The 12,043-nt window shown below is 37.0% G+C and overlaps 2 protein-coding genes across 4 annotated transcripts in view; both read right to left on the reverse strand.

Annotated features, from left to right (window-relative positions):
* Positions 1-503: 503 nt before the first annotated feature.
* Positions 504-3,687, reverse strand: LOC107673023 (uncharacterized). Of its 2 annotated transcripts, none has more exons than XM_016466441.1 (5): positions 3,167-3,687; positions 2,878-2,990; positions 2,612-2,680; positions 1,686-1,817; positions 504-1,297 (listed from the first exon to the last, which is right to left on the reverse strand). In XM_016466441.1, the coding sequence occupies exons 1-5, from the start codon at positions 3,177-3,179 to the stop codon at positions 983-985; spliced, it is 642 nt and encodes a 213-aa protein (XP_016321927.1). In that variant the 5' UTR covers positions 3,180-3,687; the 3' UTR covers positions 504-982. The 2 variants fall into 2 exon arrangements, with proteins under 2 accessions (XP_016321927.1, XP_016321926.1); XM_016466440.1 differs by having other exon boundaries at positions 504-1,342; positions 3,167-3,685.
* Positions 3,688-4,206: 519 nt separating this feature from the next.
* The window catches only part of LOC107673020 (folliculin-like), a 16,217-nt gene continuing 8,380 nt past the window's right edge, over positions 4,207-12,043 (reverse strand). The window contains exons 2-13 of one of the 2 annotated variants that reach the window (XM_016466435.1): positions 10,693-10,902; positions 10,439-10,585; positions 10,121-10,342; positions 9,842-10,008; positions 8,948-9,039; positions 8,396-8,559; positions 8,198-8,311; positions 7,479-7,602; positions 6,825-6,950; positions 6,581-6,683; positions 5,668-5,731; positions 4,207-5,128 (exon numbers count right to left, since the gene is read on the reverse strand). In XM_016466435.1, coding sequence (XP_016321921.1) covers positions 4,985-5,128; positions 5,668-5,731; positions 6,581-6,683; positions 6,825-6,950; positions 7,479-7,602; positions 8,198-8,311; positions 8,396-8,559; positions 8,948-9,039; positions 9,842-10,008; positions 10,121-10,342; positions 10,439-10,585; positions 10,693-10,902 — 1,677 coding nt within the window. In that variant the 3' untranslated portion in view covers positions 4,207-4,984. Of the gene's footprint in view, positions 5,193-5,667; positions 5,732-6,580; positions 6,684-6,824; positions 6,951-7,478; positions 7,603-8,197; positions 8,312-8,395; positions 8,560-8,947; positions 9,040-9,841; positions 10,009-10,120; positions 10,343-10,438; positions 10,586-10,692; positions 10,903-12,043 lie in introns of both variants that reach the window. The other variant, XM_016466436.1, reaches the window with a different exon arrangement.

The raw sequence follows: 12,043 nt of genomic DNA on the forward strand, positions 1-12,043 counted from the left end.
GTGCCAGCTGCAGGCTATATTGTGGTAGAACAGCAAAATTGTGTGAACAAAAGGTCTCTGTGGTGCCCTGTTGTTTGTGCCATCATCTGCAAGTCTCTCCATCCAGCTGATACTAGAGAAAGTCCTCATACACACACTCTGACAAACAAGAGTATGGTCAGTTCATACAAACACTGAATTAATTTTAAGAAGATTTTATTTATATATAAAAATCTACACTTAAAAACAGACATCATATGTACACCAGAAACAGATTGTTAAATTCATTTGAGTAAAAAATTGCTTGTAGTAACCTTCTCTAAGGCAAGACAACAATACTTGTAAACATGACTTACAGTGGGTACGGAAAGTATTCAGACCCCCTTCAATTTTTCACTCTTTGTTATATTGCAGCCATTGAAGGGGGTCTGAATACTTTCCGTACCCACTGTATGTAACCCTTTTGCAAATGTCTTAAGCTTAAGCTGGTTCCTACGTTACAGTATTATTTAATATGGCTTGAATTTACTGTAGTAGCCTATATGAGTGTAGTTGTTTCCTCTTGAACACCGAGTAATAAGTGGAGACTTTTGGCTTCATGTATTCTTTACTTTTTCACTACATTCAATGTTAAAACATTCAGTCAACAGGTTAAACCTGAATTATCGTGACACATAATTCACTGTATAAGATCATAGAAACACTGGATAAGTGAGAAACAATCAGTGCAAAGACATGATGCAGAAAAAACATCATACACGTACATGAAAGAGAACATCATATTGGCCATGTGTCTGTTTCCAAAACATCCCTTTTCTCCAATATGTAGATCCATAACTGCATCTAGAAATCATGAACCATATTCAGAGAGCAACTTCTCTCTGAAATCTCATACAAATGCTAATCAATGTAAAACAAAAACGAATTACAGTAGCTGTACTTTCAAAGTGAAGCCTCATTTTGGCCAAGTTTTGTGGCATATTTAAAACAGATTTCTCAGCTTTCACCAGATCAGACTTGATGTTATCCATAGAAAAGAAAAAGTCCAGTGAGAGCAACCTGGGAAAAGTGACTCTCTATAGCCATTAGTCGGACCTTGGTCAAGCTGTCTTTTACCTGTCTCTCCTTCTATCTCAGGCTGCTGCTCATCCACAGGTTCGTGGTTCTCCACATTCTGTTCCTCCTCTGAAGGTGGATTTTCTTGATTTTCTTCACTTGGTGTGGGGAAGATGCAGTGATGCTCTCCAAAAGCACAATCCAAATCGAGCCATCGTGTGAAGAGGGATGAGGTGAAGGAGAGAAGACCTTCAGGCGATGACTGAACAGATGGGAAAGCAGAGATATCTGGATGATCTGGAATTTTCTGTTTACAAAAAGATAGAAAAAACACTAACCACAAGAGATAAATCTAACAAAACCTACAATTAAGAATGAAAAATGTGTTGATACAACATCTGGGAAAACAGTATAGCAGCAAGAAGTATGGTATGAACAAAGCTTGTTACAAACATTTTATACACTCTTAGGAAAAAAAAGGTACAAAAGCTGTCACTGGGGTACTTTAAAATGAACCATTTATGTACACTTTAGGTACTGATATGTACCTTTAAGGTTGTAATATACACACTTGAAGGGTAAATAAGGTACAAAAGTGTAACTTTTGACAGCTTTTGTCCCTTTTTTTCTGAGAGTGTATGACAATGTACCTCTTTTGCTATGTTGTCCAGTGTGAGAATCAGCTCGCTGATGAACCTGTATTTGAGGTGAACTCGACTGAGGTGCTGGAGGAGCTGAATCCAGGAATTAGACAGGAACACAGCAGCACTGAACACACAGCACTAATGTCACACACAGAGAGAGAGACACACAAGACCGATGTCATTTTAAAGTTTAGCTACTAGGAGAAAATTAGTTACTAAACCTTTTGTATTTGGGTCGATGGCTGAGATGATAAACCAGAAGAAAATCTAGTTAAATTACATGTTCAATTACACGTAATTACAAGTTCTTAGAAATGCAATCTATCTAATCTTGTTGCTTTCATCTGGGAAAAAGGTTTGTTCCATATTTAATGTCATGTCAGTTTGTTTAACCATCAGTTCCAACCATAGAATATTTAAATACTTTCTTTGCACCATGAATTCAAAAGAGAGTATATGATTTAATCATTATTGTCAAACTGTTTGTCAAACATCATGAATATCAAGATTTCTTTACGATTAAATATGTTTTTAATAATAATAATAATACAAATCAGAATGATGATCTAAAGAGGTCCAAAATCTGAATGCTGGTAACAGGCTGACTTTTATTCTGCAAACAAATGTTTTAAAACAATATTACTTTGCTGTTTTTTTTTAATAAAAGTTAATGTCATACTACTTATGTCAATATTTATTTTTTCAATAATTTTATTTATTTATTTATTTATTGACTTATTTACAATCTCCCAATAGTTAGTAGGCCCCATAAAATACCAAAATCCCATTTAATTAAAACACGCTCATTAAGTTTATTAAATTTACTGTCTGTAACCGAGCTGCACCTGCACGTATAATGTATTTATGAATAACTTCAACTGGATCAGAAGAAAGAGCATCACACCACTGACCCGCTGAACTGTCAGTCTTACCGGCTCATTGCACAGCGCGCTGTCGTTGAAATAGTGAGACACGACGTAGTTCTTTGGAAACACTTGTGGCTGCAACAGATATATATTACAATGTCAAATTTTACAGCCTTTAATAAAGACGAGCTATTTATTTAAGATGCACAGGCTTCTCACACGTTACCAAAACTGCAAAACAACAATAAGGTAAGTACAAAAATGACACGGAACAGATACATGCGATCGCGGATTTCTTAATCGCGAAGTTCTAAAAAAAAATCGAAACTCACGAATCCGGACGTTATTTCGATGTGTATAGAGTCTTGCAGATTTCTGATCGTCGTCTTCATAAAATCATTGCACCCACTTCCTTGAACAGTCAATATTGATAGAAGTAACAGCACTGAAAGGCAAAGGTAAACAATGTGGGTTCAGAGCATTAAAAGCCCTAACACTTTCAACACACCCACGCGGTTTGTTCTCTTTATGTCGCAAACACCACACACACACACTCCCAAATACAACCATTTAATCATCAATTGATGGACCTTCGTCAGTGCTGCACGCGTATCACGTTACCTGTTGGTGACATGCTTCTACCGGCCAATGTGGGCCATATTCCCCATGTTCTTCTTAACCAAGTCGTTTTGCACTACAGATTGCTGCAGAAAGGTTATGGAAGAATCTCAGCCTCAGTGTGTTTCCCAGCTGCTTCTTTCAGAAACTACTAACCAACGTGTCCTTTTCCTCTCACTGTTGCACTTTCTCCTGGATCCCACAGCTGCTTTCCATTCTGACCCTCTGGCTCAATCCCAGTCAGACATTTGGAAATTTCCAGTCTTCTGGTGGAAAAATTCTGATGGACAACAAGATATTCTTCTATTTCCAGTGATTTTAGTTTCCTGTTTCTTTCATTCCAATTTTCCTTCTTCCTTTTCAATCAGTTTATTTTGAAGCTTTAAATTCCAGCTGGCATGCAAGTGAGCAAGACACTTGATCTGTTGTAGGCTACTTCTGAAGGAGCAAACAGTGTGGAGGCAGTTTGCTCACGGAAAGTGAAAGTCCTGGCAGTTCAGTCTCTCTCCACGCTCTCTATAAAGCTCCCCACCCCTTTACCTCATTAGACAGCATACACCCCCCCTCTTCTTCCTCGCTTTATCAGTACTCTATACACGGCCTGTCCCGGGCTTAGTCTTAGTCATGCACTCTGGCAGTCTGTTTTTAATTCCCCCTCCCCACTCAGCTATCCGTGTCTGTTGCTTCCTCAAGCCCACAGTCTATCAGGTGAATGATGACTTAAGCATGTGGGCTTTCATGACTGTAATGAAAGGAGGTTATAATTCATCAGTCATTGTCAAGCATGTCATGCCTATAAAATATGGAGGATTCCACCATGCTGTCATTTAAATAGAGAACGCAGTCAGTTTGTGGTGCAGTAGGTTCAAATACAGTCACATGAGAGATTTCATCAAAGATACATTGTTCTTAGTGCATAATGTGTGCGTATGACTTTTTAAAAACATTTTTGTATTGAGAAAAAATGTTGAAGTGTAGTAAACAAATTTGGAGTAGCTATATGATGATTAAAAAATTCCTTACGTAAGAGCTGCTTATGGTGGAGGTACATGTTAGCACAGTATTTATTGCATAGTTTGTAAGTCTTGTAGCATATCGAAACAAGCTGTAAAAAAAACTTTTATAGGTTTAAGAGGATTTCTACATAATCCAGAAACACTCCCATAACAGCAATTCATGGAAGATCTGTCAAAAAACTTTCTTCGCTACCAGATGATCCTGATAGTGGTCAGTAGCTGGCATAATCACATTGTTGTAATTAATTACAGTATTTAATTATTAAAAATGTAAGTGGCTTTGGTTTACAAACAGCAGAGACTTTATTTAGCATGTGTGAGATTAAAGTAAAAGCCATTTATTTAAAATAAGTTATCAAATAAGGATAAATAAAATTACTCAGAAAATACAAATTCTCTCTCAGACAAGTAGATGAAAAAAAAAATGTTTTGATGAATTATAATAGGCATATAACAGGCAAGCCTCAAACAGTATCACGTCAACTGATACTCTGCCTAGTTCCCATGAAGTCAATGGACCATGTGCTCTAATAGACACATAGTGAAAAGACAGAAAATGGACATGTCCAGTCATGACGGTAAAACAACATTCCATTTAAATGCACATGTGTAAGTAAAAGTTTTTGAGGCTACAATCACAATGATAGCTTTTACTTTCTCTCTGTATCATGCAGAAAAACACATTCTCAGGCCAGGCCCCCTTTTCCCGTAATTGACACACACACACACACACACACACACACGCACCCACACATTCCTTTCATCTAACTCTAGCAATGAGTCCATTGTCCCTTTTCTCTCTCTCTCACTGGGTCAGAGTTCTCTCTCCACCTCTGACTGCTGTCATTAGATGGCTCTTGTAGAGCTTGCTGAGTCCTGTCATCCAAAACTTAAGAAGACGCACATTGTCCTCTTCCCCGGGCCCCGTGGCCCCCAGCAGGGCTAAAACCTTCTGAGTGTCCTCTTTACCTCTGCCATCCACCTTGGAGAACTTAAACAACACTTTTACTTTGCTGTAACAGAAAGAACAAGAAGATCATGTGAGAGGAAGCACAGAGGGTTAGCAAAGAAACAATAAACAGACAAGACAAAAACAGGACAAAGAGGAAATTGGGGAGAACTGAGTAAGTGATTAAGAGAGGAGAAAGAAGAATAACGGGAAACAGGCAAAATATTTAACTTTATGACTGCTACATGACTTTCCTAAACTGTCTGAAATAAATATAATAGCACATTCCAGAAATTCAGTATATTTTGGCGTCTCGTTACATTACTAGATTTTGGACTGTGTATCCTCAGATATCTTAAACGCTAATAAAATTATACATAATTTTGACACAATCTTTTACATTTATATTCTATTCATTGTAGTACAAACTATGTTTAAATAATTTTAACTACCAAAAATGTATTATTTATCAGTGTTCCTAGAGTCCCAAATTTGTAACAGTGTTGCAAAAATGGCTAACCTCATGCACAGGCTAAAACCTTCTGAGTGTCCTCTTTACCTCTGCCATCCACCTTGGAGAACTTAAACAACACTTTTACTTTGCTGTAACAGAAAGAACAAGAAGATCATGTGAGAGGAAGCACAGAGGGTTAGCAAAGAAACAATAAACAGACAAGACAAAAACAGGACAAAGAGGAAATTGGGGAGAACTGAGTAAGTGATTAAGAGAGGAGAAAGAAGAATAACGGGAAACAGGCAAAATATTTAACTTTATGACTGCTACATGACTTTCCTAAACTGTCTGAAATAAATATAATAGCACATTCCAGAAATTCAGTATATTTTGGCGTCTCGTTACATTACTAGATTTTGGACTGTGTATCCTCAGATATCTTAAACGCTAATAAAATTATACATAATTTTGACACAATCTTTTACATTTATATTCTATTCATTGTAGTACAAACTATGTTTAAATAATTTTAACTACCAAAAATGTATTATTTATCAGTGTTCCTAGAGTCCCAAATTTGTAACAGTGTTGCAAAAATGGCTAACCTCATGCACAATAAATAGGAACAGAATATAAAACAGTTCATATAATATTTTTCATATAATAATCTTCTGAGGGTTGATGGTCAGCATTTCCTGAAGGTTAAAAAATAACATTACTTCTAATTAAAATTCGTTTTCGGGTCCTGGATTTTGAATTTTTGAATTTTGCGCCCATTTGTGGAAAGCGCCTTATATGATCACTGTAACAATAGTTCACATTTTATTCAGCATAGTTTTCATTTTATAATACCATTCAAAAATATTTTTTTAAGAAATTAATACTTCTATTCAGCAAGAATGCGTTAAATTAATCAAAAGAGACAGTAAAGACATTTACAATGTTACAAAAGGGGTCTATTTAAGATTTTCTATTCCAAAGACAAAATGCACATTTACTTCATCCACTCTTCTTTCAGACAGAGCAAGCAGAGAGAGACCACCTCCACCGACAAATTCTCATTAGAAAGAGCCACTTCGATCTTATTCAACAAAGTTGGACCTGAGAGAAAGACAAACCATGAGAAAGGCAAATTAAGGAAGAATTCACTGTGTATAAATGCAAAATTCAATAAACAGTGTGTGTTTGAATAGCGGTATAAATCTTTAGTCTATACTACAGAGTTTTGTTTCCATGCGTTACCTTTATCTGTTGGCTGTGTGTTTGCACTGCTAATGTTGAACTGATAAAGTGAGAGAATGTCATCGTCCGAAACAGGATTTACACAACCGCGCTCAACATTAAGTACATCCACCAGCATGGAAAACTCTGGAAGGTAGATTGAGAAAGAGAGAAAAAGAGGGAGAGGGGTTACACTATGTATATACACAATGAGTGTTGAACTTTGAGATGAACCTGACACTGAGTTATGAAACAATTTCACTGTTTAGAAAGAAAACAGTCACACAGAAGTTGCGAAATAAGATGTAAATCACATTCTGACAAAGAACACCCCAAAACACTTTGGGGCCTCTGTTAAATCTATGCGTTTGTCTCGTCATGTTATAAAAACAATATGTTCCCTTGAATTGCTGAATAAAGATTATGAGATTACTGCTGTCATTTCTAAGTGTGACTGATTTAAAAGTCAATGTTAGTATATGTTTGACCCGAAGCAATCTCAGCTACAGCAGCGCCACAAGGATGGGATCAGAATACAATAGGTTAATGGGTTAAAATCTCTCAGGGCTTGGATCTTATAGATTCCTTTTTAATGTGGTGTAGACATATGTTAAATTAACTAGCGCTGTCAAGTAAAAATACACAAAAGAGGGTTTGCAGTGAAATAAAAGATACCTGAAGAGCTAACATGGGCTGGGATTGGTACATCTGGGCTAAGGCCGAGGAAGTTGCATCGATATGCTTCCTCATAGTGAGGACTGTACGAAACTGCTCGGACACATCCAACTGGAAGCAAAGCCTGTGGAATGGACAGAAATGAGGGTCAGAATTGAATTAGCAAGACTTTCAGCATCTACTTTAAACATACACTACCAGTCAAAAGATTAGACACATCCACTCATTCTTTATTACTATTTCACATTTTTGAATAATAGCATCATCAAAACTAAATAGAAATATTTTTTTTTTCTTCTAAATTCTTCTAAAATGCATCTCTGCACACGAGATGGATCCTGGTCCGGCTTATTCAGTAAAGAATGTATTATATTATATTATTACAAAGAGTACATGTGTGTAACATTTTGTTTAACATAAAAATACAAATATAAAAAATTCATTTTAATACAAAAAAACCCCCATTAAATATTTATTAAATTGTATGTAAAAAAATAAACAACTTTTTAATTAATATGTAAACAAAATGTATATTTTTCTACAAAACAATTTTTGCCCAAGCATTTAAGCACAGGCTTAATCAAACTCTTCTGAAGATCAGGAGAAACAAATTCAGTCAAGTTTGTCCAAACTTTTGACTTGTAGTTTGTAACACAGATGTGCTTTTATGGTGTAGACCCGCATCATGGAAATATTGTATGCATAGGTATTTAGCTGACCTTCAACACATTGAAAGCTGACTGGATAAGACCAGGGTCTGCACCTCTCCATATGACTTGATTTCCCATGAGAACATGCCATGCCAGCTGTCGGAAATCATTGGCACCCAGGACCTGTCATTAATCAGATATAGCATTGTCAGATTTATATTTTTTAAACAAAATCTGCTGTTTGTAACAGAGTAAACATTTATTTACTTGTCTTAAATGTCTCAGTGATTTGAACTTTGGCCCAAGAAGGTCTTCTTGTCTTCCATCATCAAATTGAAAATCTTTGGGCTGCACACTCTCTGATTGGCTGGGCTGTGGGTTAGACCCACCCCCTTCAGCACAATCCCAACCACTCATCTCTTCCTCTTGCTCTGTGAGAGAATTATACATAATGTTGCTGTGAAAGTTTTTTTTTCATGCTGAACTCTACAGTACAGTATAACGTTACAGTATAACCTCTGTTTATGGCAAGTTATTGTTATAATTCTGATTCTAAAAGATGAACAAAGTTGAAAAATCACTGGAGAGCTGTTTGTCAGTATCAGGAGCAGAACCTTGGGAGAGGAAAATGTGGGTCAGACACCCGGTTTAACAGTTGGAAAATCAATTTGTTAGCAGACACAATAATTAAAATATTCCCACTGAATCAATAGTATCTCATGACTAAAAATCTGGCTGTATGCATAAAATACAATTTTAGCACATTTTAACACAACAAAATGTAAATCTTAATTATTTTACTCATTGTATTAATTTTACCAGTTTGTCTTTCAATGAGAACGAGCGTGTCTTCTGTGGGTGCCCCCTCTAAAAGTTTCTCGGTCAACCGACTGCCACAAGCTTTCAGCAACCTAAAATAAAGATAATTAACAAGGTGAGAGGAAGTATAATGATTTTAAAAAAGTAGCTAGGCCTATACTGTATGTGTGTTTGCTTTGGTGTTTGCCAAGAAAAGTATCACTATTACTACTGCTCAGTTGAGACAAAGTCACAATTATGAGATATAAGGTTTTCAGTTGTGAGATATAAATATCAATTATGAGAAATAGTCACAATTTTGATAAAGTTGCACGTGAGAAATAAAGTCACAATTGCGAGATAGTCACAATATAAGTTACAAAGTCATAATATGAGTTATAAAGTTATATTAATGAGAAATATAGATGCAATTATGAGAAATATAGTCACAACTGTCTCAAGGTCACAACACTGCACAAGGTCGCAATTGTGAGATATAAAGTGCCAGTTTTGAGAATACAGTTGCAAATGTGAGATATAAAGTTCCAACTGAGACAAAGTAGAAATTGTGAGATTTAGTCACAATTATGAGATCAAGTTGCAAAATATGAAAAATAAAGTCACCAATGTGAGATATAGTTTCCATTGTGAGATATAAAGTTGCGATTGTGAGATAGTCACAGTATAAGTTCTAAAATTATAATATGCATTATAAAGTCACATTCATGAGAAATAAAGTCGCAATTTTGAGATACAGTATAAAGTCACAATTATGAGAAATAAGGTCACAACTGTGAGATAACAAGTTGCAGTTATTAGAAATAAAGTCACATTGTGAGATACAAAGTCACAATATGAGTTAAAAAGTCAAAAATGATCAGAATACTGCTTTTTTTTTAACTGTGTTTTACATACCAGCTGAATGAGGAGTGCAGACTAGCCCACAGGTTGGAGTGCTGGGTTAGGGATGTGAGTGAGCGGGCTGCATTGCCGCTGCGCTGGTGAGGGAACACTGCCGGAGAGAAGGCGCTGTTCATACGCACAGCCCTCTGAGGACACACACACTGCTCATTGTCAAACACCTGCAAGGCAATAAACAGGGCAAACTGTAATATTTTCAACACTACAAGGAACTCATCATTCCAAGAGGTACTCTGTCAATCACAGTACTAAAGTGATGCTGCAGTCCAGTACCTTGAGTGCTGTGTCCTGTAGACTCTGAATGGTTTGCCGCAGGTGGCGCAACAGGAATGGCCAGGAGTTGATGAGGTAGATCCTGTCCATGGCTACCACGACAATGCTGTACCAGCGCTGGAAGCCCCGTGCCAGGCTGTCTTTGATGAAAAACGTATGAGAAAAAACAAATCCGTGCTGTTCATCTCCAAAAAAGATGGGCCCCTCTCGACCAGGACAAACCTGCAATAGCAGATAATACATAACATTTTAATGCATTTTTAATCAAGTTTAGATGAATTTATTAATGCATAAATTAAAACATAAATGTTTGCATACCTCACAGCTGAGGCTGCGCACACAGGCTTGTCGCACCACACTGAAGAGCTGTGGCTGGCGTGGATGTTGGTGGCTCAAATAGCGGATTCCCGTCTCACTGTCCACACTTACAAAGCCTGGGTGAGACGCAGGTAGGGAGCGACAGCCCTGGAGAGAGAAAGACATATATTAGATAAGACATTAAAGAGAAGAACTTCTTGGATTTCGGATTTAAACATACATTTGGGATATGACAAGATTACTTTCTCACTTACTTCACACATGTCAGCTCTCTGTGTGGCAGAGCTGTTGGCTCTCATGGTGAGCCCTTCACCCTCTCTGTCCGCCTCTCGGTCCCTGTCACCAGGAATGGCTGAACCAGGCTGCGGAGGAGACGGGGATGGAGGGTGGACGGCCTCTGTACAGAATAGCGTCCGCGGGCCATGGAGTTCACAGAAGTGGCAAAGGGCAACTAAAGCGTTCATCTGGAGGTAATTAAAAGGTTATATGAGAATATGTGAGTTTATCGCACATTTTTTTACATTTCAAAAGAATGAGGGTGAGATTTAGAAATGGTTTATAAACCAGAACAGGACTTCAATGCATAATGCTAAACAAACTTAAGGGAGATTAGAGTTGACTCTGGCAGTAATTATTACTCGTATGAACTGTTAACTAGTCAATTTTAATATTTTGGGCTACTTTGTTTCCAAACTCTACAGTTTTATTCATATCTATGTTCTGAAGGTATTTACAGAGGGGTTTGTTCATTTAACTTTCGACTGATTTATATAAAATTTTATTCCTAAAAATATGGTTCGTTTTTCCCCCCTGAATGTCGACAGTATTATCTGATTTATTGAGTGAAAAAGAAAAAAGAAATGAAAATGTCCAAAATCCCCTTGGTAAAAACCTTTAACTCTAGTGTGTCAACAAAATTACATTTTTGAAACTGCCGTTATCCTATGTTCAGATTTCTGTTTTCAGGAAATGTACAGTCGTGGCCAAAAGTTTTGGCAGTGATATAAATTTTGTGTTTTGCAAAGTTTGCGGCTTAAGCTGTTGTGGTGTTCATTCACATTGTTTCTAGATTATTGTGTAGAGTAATCAGATGCATTTTAAATAATTGCTAAAAGCTTCATTGGCCAAAAAAATTAACTTTTCACAAAAAAAAAACAAATTTCACTGTTTTTTGATCCTGACACAAAATGACCAGCTAACATTAATTGACTAATCATATCAGCAGCACATGTGAAAGTGTGAATGAGTACTAGTCAGGTGAAATCACTATCATACTAATTAGATTGTAAGAGCAGACTGATTGCTATAAAAGGAAGGAAGACGCGCTTCCAATCATTGTGTTCTTGTTAGCAATGGTTGCCTCCAAAGAAACACGTGCAGCCATCATTGCGTTACATCAAAATGACCTCACATGCAAGGAAATTACCACAAAGAATATTGTGCCTGAAAGAACCATTTACTGGATCATCAAGAACTTCAAGGAGAGAGGTTTAACTGCAGTGAAGAAGTCTAAAGGTCGTCCCAGAGAGTCCAGCAAGCGCCAGGACCGTCTCCTCCTGAGGAGTCAGCTACAGAATCGTGTCACCAGCAGTGCAGAGCTTGCTC

The sequence above is a fragment of the Sinocyclocheilus anshuiensis genome, unplaced genomic scaffold (assembly GCF_001515605.1).
Source record: "Sinocyclocheilus anshuiensis isolate Anshui unplaced genomic scaffold, SAMN03320099.WGS_v1.1 scaffold248, whole genome shotgun sequence".
NCBI lineage: Eukaryota > Metazoa > Chordata > Actinopteri > Cypriniformes > Cyprinidae > Sinocyclocheilus > Sinocyclocheilus anshuiensis.

Coding starts and splice junctions, on each gene's coding strand:
- LOC107673023 (XM_016466440.1), bottom strand. Junction 2,681..2,877: donor TCGAAATAACGTCCGGATTC/GTGAGTTTCGAT, acceptor TATCTGTTGCAG/CCACAAGTGTTTCCAAAGAA. Junction 1,343..1,685: donor TGGACAACATAGCAAAAGAG/GTACATTGTCAT, acceptor TTTTGTAAACAG/AAAATTCCAGATCATCCAGA.